The sequence below is a fragment of the Schistocerca cancellata genome, chromosome 1 (genome assembly GCF_023864275.1).
Source record: "Schistocerca cancellata isolate TAMUIC-IGC-003103 chromosome 1, iqSchCanc2.1, whole genome shotgun sequence".
NCBI classification, from domain to species: Eukaryota; Metazoa; Arthropoda; class Insecta; order Orthoptera; family Acrididae; genus Schistocerca; species Schistocerca cancellata.
In genome coordinates, this window is record NC_064626.1 from 106,613,183 (window position 1) to 106,629,792 (window position 16,610).

Genomic DNA, 16,610 nt, shown 5'->3' on the forward strand with positions numbered 1-16,610 from the left:
TTAGTTGAGGATGTGAAATTGAAGGGCTGAAACGATAAGGAATTAATCTCTAATGATGACAAGTACTCATCAAGATGACACACTCTCTTGATTTGTTAAAGAAATATATCAAAAAGCTGATTGTAAGTGTTTGAGGCAGTAAACCCTATTATGTGACTGAGGCATGGAATGTGTTTGTTTTCATGTTTTAAAAGTTTTATCAAGCTGGATGAAGTCTTAAGAGAACTGTTCACTCAGCAGCTATTTTGAAACATGGAGAGTTTGTCTTTTTTCAGCTAAATTATAATTCTGTGTAATGTTTTTTAATAAAAATTAAGCCTCATACAAAAAGTAAGCCCCAAGCAGAATAAGTATTACACAAATTATATTTTACAACACCACTATCTAATACCAAAAATTTCAGTGTGTAGGTGAAGCTGTACTTACTGTTGGTCTGCAGCTGCTTAAATATATCGAAAAGATGTTCACTCTCTGAGGTGTTCAAATAAGGGACTTTCCTGCTAGATATGACAATCTTTAATAGTTTTATTTCAACAATCATAACAAAACATTATGCTAATTTTGTGGTGCGTATAGCACTGTAAACGGGGATATGATAGGATGAAGATCCAAACTCTTCCATTTTATCGACTTGTAGGGTCTACTCTAGAAATGGAATTAAAATATTTAACAGTATTTGGTAACATAAAAATGGAAAATCTGGGATGGAACAGAAGCAGCACATATTAGGAAAGACTGCTGTTCACCACATAGAGCAAGTGGTGAGCAACATACATGCACATTTGAAAGTAGAATAAGCTGTAGAATACAGACACAGACAGACAGACACACACACACACACACACACACACACACACACACACACACACACACACACACAATATTACTGCTGTCTCTGAGCGATGAGATCAGACTGAACGTAATAGCGATCTTGGCTGGAGTAGGTTGTGGGGGTACAGAAGAGGCATGTGGCAGGGAAGAGATGGACAGCAGGGTAGGGGTGGGAGAAGATGACAGTGGGCTGCTGGGTGTAGCACTGAGAGAGTGTGCTGCCAAGAAGAAAAGGGACTGGAAGAAACAGAGACGGGGAATGGACTATGTAGATGCACTGAGGACAGAAGGGTGTGTGACGCTGGAGTAGGACCAAGAAAGAGCATAGAGGCAGGTGGAGAAAAGGAAGAAGCAAATTTTGAGGCCAGGTGATAACAGAAATGAAGGATATATATGACTGTTCCCAAATATGCAGTTCAGAAAACCTATTGTTGGTAGGAAGAATCCAGAAGCACACCATCTTGCACAGTATGCTGAGCAACTAGGTGAATAATGTATCTTTTGGTCACAGTGGCCATTCATGTGGACAGGAATATTAGCTGACACATTAGAAATCTAGATAATTCTAGAATTTAATAATAATACTGTTATGACCCTGTTCCCAAAATGCAACGAAAGCTTTTTATCTAACACATATAAATCACATTTATACAACCATATTTGATATAAAAATAAGGAATTGTAGAATATTTCTGGCAGTGAAAGAATTTATTTATGAATACCAACACATATGAGTTTAAGGACGAACTTCAAGAACTGCTCATGACATGACAGTGTCTGTAATATATATATATATATATATATATATATATATATATATATATATATATATACGAATAATTCATAATGTGATAGTTTAAGAGAAAATTTGACAATGTAGAGATGTGAGATTGCTTTATTCAATTAGTCATTTAGTAAGGTATATGTGTAGCTCTACAGGAGCTCATAATACACAGTGAAGCATTTGCAATTAAGTGATGTACAGAGGTCCGGTGTGGTAATATATTGTATACATCAACTGTACATACAATGTTAACTGAAAAAAGTATTTTGGTTATAGAGACACAATGATTGCAATAGCAGAGACACAAGAGACTTTACAACCAGACTGAAGCAACTAAACTGATGCTCTTTAATTTTGCCAAACATTTGTCTACTACGCTCAAAAAGCTGTGGTTGTACTTTTCTACATCAAAGCTTTAGACTATTTTGTGTTAAGAGCTTGGTGAAACTCAAGAAACATGTTATTTGTTTCATACATTGCCGGTCTCTGAAATAATATGAGACAGTTATCCACATTTCAGAGGACAATTTCTTAATTTTCTAGATTGGTTTGATACAGTAAATTAAATAATCTGTAGGATCCATTTAGAATCTGAAAATAATGAATTTCATATTATTATTATAACAAATATTATGGATTAACAAATAATAAATATTATAACCTATAAAGAGGCAACAGTGCTTACAAAATTACCTAACATAACATGTATGATGCACATGTAAATCGTGTGCAGATTTATTGTATGCACAACACACAAACACACACACACACACACACACACACACACACACACACACACACACACACACACACACACACACACACACAAACATTAACATCATGGTATCTGTCAGTCCAAATCTACCAATGCGCATGAGAAATTACACAATAAGTCTACAACAGCACAGCAGGAAAAATGCAGTAGTTTGATCACTACAGTATAAAAGGATGAGTGGATGAGGTAGCCATTTTTGACACAGAGACTGGAGTCATTCAACACACAAAAGTTTAAGAGTTGTATTACATTCGTTTCGTCATCAGGGAGGTTCTCCACTTACCTTTGCTTGACAGTGATGATCTTATAAGTCCATGTGTTGTTGTGTTTAGGTGCCTGCTTCTTGCAAAAATTGCCCCCCTTTCACCAAAGAAATTCAGTACCTGCAGATAAACTGTACTGACTGTCTCGGCACAAGGAACCAGTTCTTGATTTACACTTAGAATGTGTCGAAAAACTATCAGCCTTGTTGTTTGACACTGACAGTTCGTCGTTTTTCTCATTAGCTCATCTTTTCTTCCCACTGTATGTCTTATCTCTTCATCTAAGGGTCATATTTGTGTATAGTGCACTATCTACAATCAGGTATGAAAAGAAGTGTGTTTTCCCTGACCAGTCTCCACAAACACCCAAGTGACTTTCCTAATGTTCAGCTCATCATTTCTTGTAAACAGTCATCACTCATGGTGTTATAATTATCAACTCTTGTGTGAGAATGAGGTGTACAGTCTCTCAATTAATATCAACTTCATCGTTCACCATAAATGGACAATCTCGGTTGAGGGCTTGTTTAAGCTTCTGGACATAGATATCTTTATGTACAACGATAGAACCTTCTGCACACTCTTCATCCAACTCTGAACTTCAGTCTTCACTGAGCATTTGGATGTGCTTGGAGAACTATCCTTTTCACAAGGCATTCTGTAAATTTGTTTCATATTTTCAAAAATTAATGAATTCATTTTATTCACTTTCACTACAATGTTCACTACAGCTCTCTGGTCATCAAAATTACTACAGCTTTCTACAAAAATAACAGATTACACATGTATAAAAACAGATATACACCCAGTATGAAGTTGACAGAGTGGCTGAAACAATTAGTTTTTTTTCTTTTTTGGCAGAGAGGGAGCACAATCACTGTTTCCAACATGGCAGTGTTACCTTGGCACCTACAACATATCAGTCCATAAACTTTATAGTCATGCCACATTTTTTATGCAAAATACTATCTTTTTTATTGTTAATGTTGTTCATGTTTTTTTTGTTGTTTCAGTATCCCTTTCAATTTGATGAGCTATAGTTTCACATGATGTTATTCTGTTTTTGTTTCTTTCAATAATTTTTGTGTATGTGGTGATGTTGTTGTTGTTGTGGTCTTCAGTCCTGAGACTGGTTTGATGCAGCTCTCCATGCTACTCTATCCTGTGCAAGCTTCTTCATCTCCCAGTACCTAACGCAACCTACATCCTTCTGAATCTGCTTAGTGTATTCATCTCTTGGTCTCCCTCTACGATTTTTCCATCCACGCTGCCCTCCAGTACTAAATTGATGATGCCTTGATGCCTCAGAACATGTCCTACCAACCGATCCCTTCTTCTAGTCAAGTTGTGCCACAAACTTCTCTTCTCCCCAATCCTATTCAATATTTCCTCATTAGTTATGTGATCTACCCATCTAATCTTCAGCATTCTTCTGTAGCACCACATTTCTAAAGCTTCTATTCTCTTCTTGTCCAAACTATTTATCGTCCATGTTTCACTTCCAACATGGCTACGCTCCATACAAATACTTTCAGAAATGACTTCCTGACACTTAAATCTATACTCGATGTTAACAAATTTCTCTTCTTCAGAAACGCTTTCCTTGCCATTGCCAGTCTACATTTTATATTCTCTCTACTTCGACCGTCATCAGTTATTTTACTCCCAAATAGCAAAACTCCTTTACTACTTTAAGTGTCTTATTTCCTAATCTACTTCCCTCAGCATCACCCGACTTAATTCGACTACATTCCATTATCCTCGTTTTGCTTTTGTTGATGTTCATCTTATATACTCCTTTCAAGACACTATCCATTCCGTTCAACTGCTCTTCCAAGTCCTTTGCTGTCTCTGACAGAATTACAATGTCATCGGCGAACCTCAAAGTCGTTATCTCTTCTCCATGTATTTTAATACCTACTCCGAATTTTTCTTCTGTTTCCTTCACTGCTTGCTCAATATACAGATTGAATAACATCGGGGAGAGACTACAACCCTGTCTCACTCCCTTCCCAACCACCGCTTCCCTTTCATGTCCCTCTACTCTTATAACTGCCATCTGGTTTCTGTACAAATTGTAAATAGCCTTTCGCTTCTTGTATTTTACCCCTGCCACCTTTAGAATTTGAAAGAGAGTATTCCAGTCAACATTGTCAAAAGCTTTCACTAAGCCTACAAATGCTAGAAACGTAGGTTTGCCCTTCCTTAATCTAGCTCCTAAGATAAGTCATAGGGTCAGTATTGCCTCACGTGTTCCAACATTTCTACGGAATCCAAACTGATCTTCCCGGAGGTCGGCTTTATTAACTTTTCCATTCGTCTGTTAGTTAGTATTTTGCAGCTGTGACTTATTAAACTGATAGTTCGGAAATTTTCACATCTGTCAACACCTGCTTTCTTTGGGATTGGAATTATTATGTTCTTCTTGAAGTCTGAGAGTATTTCGCCTGTTTCATACATCTTGCTCACCAGATGGTAGAGTTTTGTCAGGACTGGCTCTCCCAAGGCCGTCAGTAGTTCTAATGGAATGTTGTCTACTCCAGGGGCCTTGTTTTGACTCAGGTCTTTCAGTGCTCTGTCAAACTCTTCACACAGTATTGTATCTCCCATTTCATCTTCATCTACATCCTCTTCCATTTCCATAATATTGTCCTCAAGTACATCGCCCTTGTATAGACCCTCTGTATACTCCTTCCACCTTTCTGCTTTCCCATCTTTGCTTAGAACTGGGTTTCCATGTGAGCTCTTGATGTTCATGTAAGTGGTTCTCTTATCTCCAAAGGTCTCTTCAATTTTCCTGTAGGTAGTATCTATCTTACCCCTTGTGAGATAAGCCTCTACATCCTTACATTTGTCCTGCTTAGCCATTTTGCACTTCCTGTCGATCTCATTTCTGAGACGTTTGTATTCCTCTTTGCCTGCTTCATTTACTGCATTTTTATATTTTCGCCTTTCATCAATTAAATTCAATATATCTTCTGTTACCCAAGGATTTCCACTAGTCCTCGTGTTTTTACCTACTTGATCCTCTGCTGCCATCACTACTTCATCCCTCAGAGCTATGGTGATGTATGGCTCTTATACCATGAGTATAACTTATGCATATGTTGCTCGAACAGTCCACGGGTATACTGCCGGTTCATAGTGTCCAACGGGCACAATAAATTCGGCGATCAGACTTATTTCAGGTATTTAAGGAACAGCTAGGCCAGTGACAGGTGATCTCAAATGTAGTCTAACATAACACATTTGACACACTCACTGTTGTTAACATTGTTGCCGCCGTATAGCTGTACACTTAGTGCCCTAAGTGGTGAAAATATCAGCCATTTATGAAAGTCATTGCTGTAGAAATAATGTTTTTTGACTTTCCTGCGTAATTTATGAAACAGTTATCAGACGATTGCATTTAATGCATCATTAAAATATGAAGAGGCGTAAATGACTCTAAAGTAAATGCAGCAAGTCAAAACACATGAGCATAATGACGTAAGCAACAACTTATTCCAGAAGAAATATTTTCGAACTTATTTTGGATTTTTTATTTCGTTCTACACTTTCTTTTCGATGATACCCAGATCTGTCTTAACAAAAAGCTAGAGCGTTTTTTTTAAGAACCTGGATCCAATATTTTTAAAATTTGCTTCCCTTGACTAATTCGTTTTCTGTGATTTTTGAATGGATATCCATTCTTATTATGATAGGCACTTTCCTTGTCACATAGTAATTTAGCACAAGGTTGATAGTTTCCCCTCTATTACACATCAATCGATTTTGCAAGACATGAATAATTTTAATTAGATACTTTCATTTAAAAGTTGTCTGTTTAACTTTCCAGTGTTGGTGGATCTGATGTTTCTAGCTCTGATTTAGTAAAAATTCTGGAATTAGCTTATTCTATGTGTTTATTATTATTCCATTTGACATTTTATTATCACAGTTGTATGGTAGTTTTCTCTTCAGTGAAATATGTAATGGTGTTCATAAAGTGAAAGGACAGTCTTGTCCTTCACAATATACCACCTATTTTATGCTCCTAAAATAAATGTTAATCATCGCTAAAGGTTTACAAATTACAAGAGATTTCCAGCTATCTAATTATGTATTGTGATATTCATACCTTTCAGGAAACCTAAAGAAAAACAAATGTGTGCGCTTTAAACCCATCCCATTATTTACAGGACGTCTCGTATTTTAGGCCAGAAATTTATGTCCCATTTTATTTGATTTTGTCCAGTAAAATTAGATGAACCTAAGGTTTCTATAAAAGATAACATTTAAAGTGGTGGTACTGTCAACTGACAAACCATAGTATTCTGTTTAAAACTATTGCAAACTCTATAGTCAGATCTCTAAACTTCTGGTACAAAAGAAAACTATTTCTGTGTAGTGTTTGTGGTTAAACAGGGAAAACGGCTACAGCAAAAGAGAAATTGCAAATGCTTTCAGGTGTCACCAAAGAAGGACACGTTGTTAATTGGCAGAAGAAGCCAAGCCGGTGGCTTTCCTGCCATACTGTGGGGCAACGAGCAGCAACTTAGGACGTGTGCTGCGGAGACATGGATTCAGACCAGTGATCTGTCCCGCCCCCGAGATACGAGATATGTTGCTCCCTGTTAAAGACGACACAGCTCTTCATGTGCGCGGTTTGTATTGCGTCCCTTGCGAGATTGTGACAGCATCTATACAGACCAGATTGTCACAGTTGCAGTGCGTTGTACCTAGCACAAGAGACATAGTAAACAAAGGGAGCTCGACAAGTCGGTACAGTATGAAAACACAAGAGTCTTGGCTCATGCATCAACATTCTGGGACTCTGCTATAAGAGAGGCGGCTAAAAGAGATCAGGGCTACAAGGAAGCAAAGGCAGATGCTTGTAGGGAGGCAGGAACGGCGGTTTCAAACGTGGCGCCGGCTCCTCGCGCCACCTGACGTCACTCGGTCTCGTAGTGGGCTGGAGCTGTCCAACTCGCCTTCCGCGCATGCGTCGTTTCGGCTCTTCTCTGACTGGTCGCCAGCGGTTGTAATCGTAAGTGTATAAGCGGGCAATAGTGACAGCCCTGGCAGTCAGTAGTTTTACTCCTGATGACGATTGCAGAGCTAGCCATCGAAAGCTCAAGAATTTTATTGGAATTGATGCAGCTTGAAAACCGAGAAGATTTTATCCGGTCGAATATTGTTTGTCGCATATTTAATGTACGTGACTATGACGAAAATGACACTTTTTCAGTTTCACCAAAAATAAGGAAGAGGTGCAAACAAATGACTTGTTATCAAATATCTTGGAAGGCAACTTATATGGTACTTGGGTAAAATCAGCACATGATAATGAGTTCAAAGCGACATGCATAGTATGAAATAGAATTATGGGTCTCTCTGAAGGAGGTGAATCAGATTCGAAGCAGCAAGCAAGGAGTGAGGGACTCAAATTCAACACGTGTTCATAACTTTAGTCTAAAGAAACAGGCCATCTTTATCACAAACTGAATCACCTGAAAGTAATCTTATTTCTACTGCAGAATCTGATCTTGTGTTTCACATAATCCGAGCTATTCGAGCATGGGTTGTTTCAATAAGTTAATGTCTGATATATTTTACGCTTCGAAAATAGTAAAATAAGTTTCATGTGCTGAACCAAAGCACCTGATTATGAATGTACTAGCCCCCAGATGTACGGTATTGCAGATATTGTGAAAGTACTCCGCCATGAAGATCTGTACTTATCGACGGCATGTGTTGTCAAGATAATAGAGATATGTTTTGGTTATGTTTAACATACTTCTCAGTAGAATATCGGATGGAAAACAAATTAATTGACTTCTACGAAACTGCAAATGAATGTGATAATATTATTCCCGAAAATGTCGCTAACATAATTAGTCAGAGTGCTTAAAGAATGTCTAAGATGGTTTCATACTCTGCCAACAATACTAATTTAAATTATGGCAGTCATATACCTGTCTTTAAGCTACCAGTAGTTGAATCTACAAATGAAAAAATTGGCATCTAACTGTTGTGCACATATTGTGCATAATACAACAAAACATGGTAATGACTGTCTAGATGTTGATGTGGAATGTCTGCGTATGAATGTGTGTGGCCATTTCTCTGCGTCTGCAAAGAGAAGAGAAGATTTACAAAGGTATTTCGAATTTATGAATGTTAAATGGAGAGAGATTCTAATCTATGTATCAACAAGCTACCTTTCTTTGGATGCTGCAGTTGATAGACTACCTATCTCATAACTGGCATGCTATTAAATGTTATTTGTACTCAGTAAGGGAGGATTGTCCCAAAGTGCTGTAGCAATATTTTGATCCTGAAGATGATACAAACAATGCTGTTGTTCTTCAGCAAAAATTGTTGTAAAATGTATCAAGTACTTGGAAAAAGATAATACTTTTATTGTTAAAAAGTCTTTATGCGCATTTCAGCATTAAATCTAAAATTAGAACAGAGCAGAGAAGACAATTTTTTTTAAAATTTTCAGTTAGAAATAATTTGAAACATTTCCTAGGGTCTGACCGAAATAAAAGTGAAAAAAGTTAAAAATCCCACAAATTTTTATGAAAATAATGTTGCCAAAAGCCTACAAATAATGAACATGGAGAGGAAAATACAGTTCTGTGAGCTGTAACAAGTACTAGAGAAGCTTCATCTGACAAATGACCTCAATATGGAAGAATTATATGAAGACATTTGCATCTGTAAAGGTGATTTACATGGAATTTGTGGACGTGAACAAATTCTGGTAGAAAAATCGACTGTTAATGTAAAGCAACATGGCATAGCTAACGTGAAACAGTTCAAAAAGATAGTGCCATTTATCGCGATTTTTCCGGGTTCCAATGCACCTACTGAATGTTTATTATATCTCATAGTGAATGAGTAGACAAATAGAAGAAACAGATGTTCAGCTTCTCTGATTAAGAGTGAGGTTCTGATTAGCATTAATAATAATATGTCATGCAAAGGATTCTATAATGTGGTTACAATGACGTTACACTCTTGAAATGAGCAAAATCTGGCATGAAATACTCTTGGAGGAATTTGTAAAGTGATGGCTGCCAACTTGAGGTAAATAACAGACACTTTAAAGTTACTTTAAAGATGATTTACTTACATTATTATAATAAATGATGAATAAGCATTAACTCAGATGTTGAATATCAAACCTTTTTAAATTTCTGACACATTTTTGACAACTGTTTAACATATCCAAGAACCTTATTTATAGGTGTTTGTCCCTTTTCCGTTGTTGCAATTGTGGCAACCCTGCAAATGTGCCTTCTTGTTACCACTGCAGAATATTACACAGAAAACGCTCCATTCCGTAAAAACCATTACCCCTTATCACAAAACAATATAAGTGATATTAGTCACATAAATCATTGTATTTAGCAGTGTAGCTTACTGGCTACATGGCGCACTGCTGTCACAGTGTGACTTACAGGTTGTTTGGCACATCACTGTTACTGACTAGCTTACTGGTCACTTGACATACTGATGTCACAGCATAGCTTACTGGCTATTTGGCACACTACTGTCAGGGTGCAGCTTACTGTCTGCTTGGTGAACAGCTGTCAAAATGTAGCCCACTGACTACTTGGCACACTGCTGTTACACTATAACTTACTGGATAGTTGACGCACAATGTAGTTTATGTCTGGTTGGTGCACTGATTTCATGGTATAGCTTAATAGCTGCTCCACAGATTGCTATCACATATAGCTTCCTAGATACCAGGCAGACTACTGGCACAGTGTTGCTCACCATCAGCTTTGTGCACCATTGTCAGTGGAAAACCTACTGGTTGCTTGGTGCACAGCTGTCACAGTATAGTATACTGGCTACTTAATGCACTACTGTCACAGTGTAGTTTACTGGTTACTTGGCAAATTCCCATCACAGAGAAGCTTACTGGCAGCCTGGCACACTGCTGTCATATTGCAGCTTATTGCTGCTTGGTGGACATCAGTCACAGGGAAGTTTACTGTCTGGTGCGTGCATCTCTATTACAGCACAACTTAAAGGATGCTTAGTGCATTATTGTCATAGTGTAGACTGCTGGATATCTTGGTGCACCAGTGCCACAGTATAGCTTTCTGTCTGCTAAGTGCTCCATTGTCACAGTGTAGCTTGTTGGCTACTTGACTCACAGTTATAACAGTATAAATTGTTGGGTACTTGGTGGACCACTGTCACAGGGTAGTTTATTGAATGCTTCACACACTGTTGTCACAGTGTACCTCATGGCTGCTCAGAGCACAATTGTCACAGTGTAGACTGCTGGGACTTGGAACACTACTGTCAAAGTACAGCTCACTGTCTGCTAAGTGCACCATTGTGACAGTGGCTTACTGGCTACTTGGCTCATTGAAGTGACTGTGTAACTTACTGGCTACTTGGTGCACTGCTGTCACAATGTAGCTTGTTGGAGATTTGATACACTACTGTCACGGTGTATTTTAATCGTTACTTGGAGCACTTTTGGTGCAGTGTAGCGTACTGGTTACTTGGCGACCCACTGTCACAGTAAAGTTTACTGGCTGCTTGGAAGTTCATTGCCACAACATGGCTTACTGGACACTTGATGTACCACTGTCATAGTGTAGTTTACTGAATGCCTGGCACACCACTGTCAAAGTGAAGCTTATTGTCTGCTTGGTGCACAACAGTGACAGTGTAGCTTACAAGCTACTTGGCGACCCACTGTGACAGTGCAGCTTACTGACAATTTGGTACACTCTATCACAACGAAACTTACAGGTCACTTGGTGCACTTCTGTTAGTGTAGCTTACTACCTGTTGGTGCTCTGCTGTGATTACTTTGTACAATACTGTCAGAGGCTAGCTTACTGGCTGCCTGGCTCACTGTTGTCACAGTGTAACTTACTGTTTATGTGGCCCAGCACTGTCACAATATAGCTTTCTGCCTGCTTAGTATAATGCTGCTACAGTGTAGCTTATTGTTTGTTTGGCAAGCTGCTGTTTGCAGCATAAATTAGTGGCTACCTGGTGTATTGCTGTCACAGAGTAGCTTACTGGCCTCTTGGCCCATCACTGTCACAATGTAGCTTACTTACAGCCCGCAATGCTGATGTGATAATGTAGCTTACTGGCTGCTTGGTGCACTGCTGTCACAGTGTAGCTCACAGGCTGTTTGCTGAACTGCTTCCACAGTACAACTTATTGGCTGGTTGGTGCATGCTGTCACACCCTAACTTACTGGCAAGTTGGTGCACTATTGTCACAGTATAACTTGCTGGCTGCTTGATCCACTGCTATCACAGTGTAGCAGTTGGCTCCCTGGCACACTGCTGTCACAATGCAGGTTACTGTCTGTCTGGTGCACTCCTGTCATTGTAGCTTACTGGCTACTTGTTGCCCTGCTGTCACAGTGTAGCTTACTGGGTGCTTGGTGCACTACTGTTATAACCTAGCTCACAGGCTGCACGGCACCTTGCTGTCAATGTGTTGCTTACTCGCTGTTTGATACGTTGCTGTCACTGTGGAATTTATGGGTTGCTTGGTGAATTGCTTCACAGCGTAGTTAGTGTACTGGCATTTCACACACTTGTGTCACAGCTCAGCTCACTGACCACTAGCCTGCTGACCACTTGATGTACTGCTGTTCTCGTGTAGAACATAAATGTGAATCTGTGTCATGGCTGTATGTGTTAACTGTGCCACAAATGAGAAGCTGCTGGACACTGTGACTGTTGTGTTAAGATAGACAGTAGCATTGTTTTTGCAGTGGGAGTGGGGAAGTTGGTACACAATTACAAAAATGTGTCAGTTGCAATGGTGATTATATTGAAAAATATTCGTTACATATATGCAGTGCCTCTATGTAATTCTGTATTGCTTCTTGCACCTCTTCTAATTTGCAGCATTCTCAGAATTTAAAATCAGATACTTCTGCATACAAAAACACTAAGAATATTATAACAGCGAAGTGGTTTGTGGAGTAGTAGGCAACATGGGTGCTGGTGCATTTTTTTAGTTCTGGTATGCACTCAGGGGCATACCTACTGTTCTCCTTTGATTGACAGGTCATCAGCCTATTGTTCTGCTAAAAGGATCCTTCCTTTTGATTGACAGGTCCTTAACCTATTGTCCCTCCCCACCACCTCCCCCACACCATACCCCTCAGGAAACCTCCAACCCATCCCCTCCCCCTCACTGATACAGGTACACTTTCAGGTCTGAGTGGTTCAAATAGCCTCCTCTCACTATTATCAATTTGATTCACTACTTAATTAAATTAATCAATTAATTAACCTCTCCCCTCTGGTACCACCTCTCACCTGGCCCCCTCCCCTCTTCTACCGGGAAATTGGCGGCTGTTTGGTGGAGAGGAAGGAGCTCATGACAGGAAATTCAAGGGCATATTGTTTATTTATAAAACATTCTGTTTCTGGGGGTTCAATTTTTCTTACTCATCATTCTCTTCTTTTTGGGAAGATGCAGGTCTTGTAAGAAGTAATTAAATGGATTGCCTTTCTTTTTATTCTGATTGCACAAGGAATACTGTCATGAAACACACATCATAGGTAATTACACAGTTAAAAATTTTTCCATCATGAAGCATGCACCGCCCACCATACCCTGTCCACAGGATATAGAGAATGCCACCGCACATGCTTCCAGTAGTTGGGGTGCATCAGAGGGTCCTGCAAAGTGATGACATGGCTGTCAGCTGTCAAGCTATTTGCAGGTGTCTGTTTGGGTCCCACAACCATGAGGTGGCAGCATCCCTTTCATACTTGGCACCAGAGAAATTCCCGTCGAAACACATGTTTACCTAGCCACTATGGCTGATGCATAGCCTTTGTGTTAGCGGCAAAGCGAGATCTCACAGCGACTCCCCTCACAGGTGCAGCTAGAAGGTTGTCAGTATTATACTGATGTCTCATGTCTATGTAAATAACAGCAGAGTACCCCTCTGAACACGTTATAGAAATATCTTGCAATGCTTCCCAGAATAGCACGGGATCCATTCTTCCTAGCGATCCTAATTGGACAGCCCATCCCAAATGCGAGACACCTCTGGCCTTGCACTTGTTTATGCAGCCACTGTGTGTACTTGGGAGTCCAGTGCTGGCCTAATTGCAGAGCGAGATGTTGCCATAGTGATTCACCTGTGCAAGTGCAGCTAAAATGGAAAATGGTTGTCAATGTTATACTGACATCTCATGTGTACGTAAACACAGATGTCACTGACAGAAATTGCTAGGCTGTTTCTCACAGAGGTTTCAGAGTACTGGCCTGCAGAACAGACAGAGTATGTTGAATGTCTACACCGAAGACAGAGCTCTGGTGTACCCACCTGCAAGAAGGTCTCCCTGGAGAGAGTGTACATCTTGCCGACCCTTATCTCGAGCAGGCGAGCCGACCTCACCATGAACACGGACAGCGACCGCTTGAAGCGGGCATCGGCGTCCGGCCAGGCGCAGCTGAACGCCGAATTCACCAGCCGTTCACTCTGCAACACAGGGTGCATTTCGAGAATCAGTATGTTACAAAGATTCTTTTCTCCTGGAAATTTCATTACTGGTTTGAGTCGTGACTGAATTTACAACAAATTCTAACAGAAACTGATCAGCAAACGACGGATAAACCTGTGGGTTGTTCATAACCAAAGGAGCCTGAATCTGCCATCGACTGATTGCTTATTAAGTCCTACTAGACATTTCCTTTGTTTGCGGCCTTGTGCAGCCGTTACATGGCGCTCTTGGGAAGGTTTGTTGTGTTATACTCTGTCCCGGTTACCCAGTATGACCCGTTTTTTCCAGGGGCCACCAGTTTTTGAAACCCTTCCCCGAAACCACTTCCCAGCATTCAGTTTTGAAATCTTTTACAAAACCAGCAGCCTTTAATATAAAATAAAAATATATTTTTTATTTATCACTTCAATGTATTTTGAATCCTGGCTCGTGCAACAGTCATCGAGGACATTTATTACACTTTTAGCACCTGTTTTGTAAATGTATTTTGTTATGATTTGTTTGATCTATAGCGGGTCTTTGTTTAACTCAGCTTAAAGTTTACAACACGTCTTCTCTTAACTCTTTGTTTGTGTGTTATAATATACACAGTATATCTTATAGGGATCATGATGCCAAATGATAACCATAAGTGGAAGTTAAAGTTTGTTATAAAACTGAATTTCCTTTTGCTGTGCCAAGGTACAACAAAATGGTTCAAATGGCTCTGAGCACTATGGGACTTAACATCTGTCGTTACCAGTTCCCTAGAACTTTGAACTACTTAAACCTAACTAACCTAAGGATATCACACACATCCATGCCTGAGGCAGGATTCGAACCTGTGACCGTAGCAGCCGCGCGGTTCCGGACTGAGCGTCTAGAACCGCTCGGCCACCGTGACCTGCAGGGTACAACAGACATAGAAACAGAACAAACGTTAGGGGAGGATGGTACTAGGAGCTCAGGGGGTGTCCGGGATGTTTCTCGTACATGTAAAATGAGAAATCCCATGATTCAGGAGAAAAAATGAATTTTATTCCCAAGAACTACCTCTAAGGGATACAATATTCGTGAAAACTGTCTACGGCCGCGGAGTGAACCGCACATGGTACGGAAAGAGCAATCGACCTTCGATAGGAAGGACTGGTGGACACGTCCATAGGGCAAGGAACCTGGCTGCTACCTCGCCGACCCTCTTGCGTTCCTCACATGACGGCACCCGGTCCTCCCACTGGCGGTTTGTGGCAGAAGGTTGGCGTCTCTCACTCAGCAATACCGTGGTGGCGTTCCTAACTCAACGTAACAGCGGCTGGGAGTCAGCCTCAAGTATGTGGAATAATTTACGTAACTGCTCACGCCAGTGCCTTATTTGAACCCTCGAAAAGAGCCAGAGTGGCAAGCAACGAAAATCTGTGTTATTTTTAAAAGGTGTTACTATTCTTATTGATGACTCTGTAGTCTTTGATGAAATAAGTGCTTTAAGGTCATAGTACATGACGAACTCTGCAAAATTTGGTAGGGAAAAGTGTTGCTGATAAATAGTAGCAATACATGAGTGATAGAATTGATCGCAATAAATTGCCTAAAGTGGTGCATTACTATTTTGCCATACCTGCACATAATGCAGCTGTATAGAGGATTTTGTTAAAAAAAGGGTTAAATGGCTCTGAGCACTATGGGACTGAACATCTGTGGTCATCGCCGGCCGTGGTGGCCAAGCGGTTAAAGGCGCTACAGTCTGGAACCGCGCGGCCGCTACGGTCGCAGGTTCGAATCCTGCCTCGGGCATGGATGTGTGTGATGTCCTTAGGTTAGTTAGGTTTAAGTAGTTCTAAGTTCTAGGGGACTGATGACCTTAGAAGTTAAGTCCCATAGTGCTCAGAGCCATTTTTGTCTGTGGTCATCAGTCCCCTAGAACTTAGAACTACTTAAACCTAACTAACCTGAGGACAACATACACATCCATGCCCGAGGCAGGATTCGAACTTGCGACCGTAGAAGTCGCGCGGTTCCGGACTGAGCGCCTAGAACCGCTCGGCCACCACTGTCGGCGAGGATTTTGTGTCTGCTAAATGTTCAGTGGACGGATGAGTGGACTAACATCAATGCTGAAAATGTATAGTTGATGAGTGTTATGTACAACATGAAAAATGCAACATGTGTTCACCATTATGACAGAAATATTTGTAAAAAAGATTTCGTAAAATAGGTCCAAGGAAATGAAAAAACTATGTGAAATAAATCGCATTATCTGAGTTCGCTCTGTTTTTGAATATTAAAATGTGGTAACCCTAGTGGTAAATGATTAAAACTGCAGAGATGAGGCGAACATATAGACCATGCAATGCTCTGATGAAATAAGTGCCCTAAGATCACAGTACATGAAAAACTCCGCAAATTTGGTAGGGAAAAGTGTTGTTGAGAAATAGTAGCAATACATTGTCTTCACCACGTTCCTTCTAGGA

General features: G+C 40.1%; 1 protein-coding gene across 1 annotated transcript in view; it reads right to left on the reverse strand.

Moving 5' to 3' along the window:
* Nucleotides 1-1,814: 1,814 nt before the first annotated feature.
* LOC126151376 (odorant receptor 43a-like) overlaps nucleotides 1,815-16,610 on the reverse strand; it is a 29,031-nt gene continuing 14,235 nt past the window's right edge. Inside the window, exons 4-5 of the mRNA XM_049915940.1 lie at nucleotides 13,986-14,141; nucleotides 1,815-2,206 (exon numbers count right to left, since the gene is read on the reverse strand). Of these exons, the coding sequence (XP_049771897.1) occupies nucleotides 2,147-2,206; nucleotides 13,986-14,141 (216 nt within the window). The 3' untranslated portion in view covers nucleotides 1,815-2,146. The remainder of the gene's footprint in view (nucleotides 2,207-13,985; nucleotides 14,142-16,610) is intronic.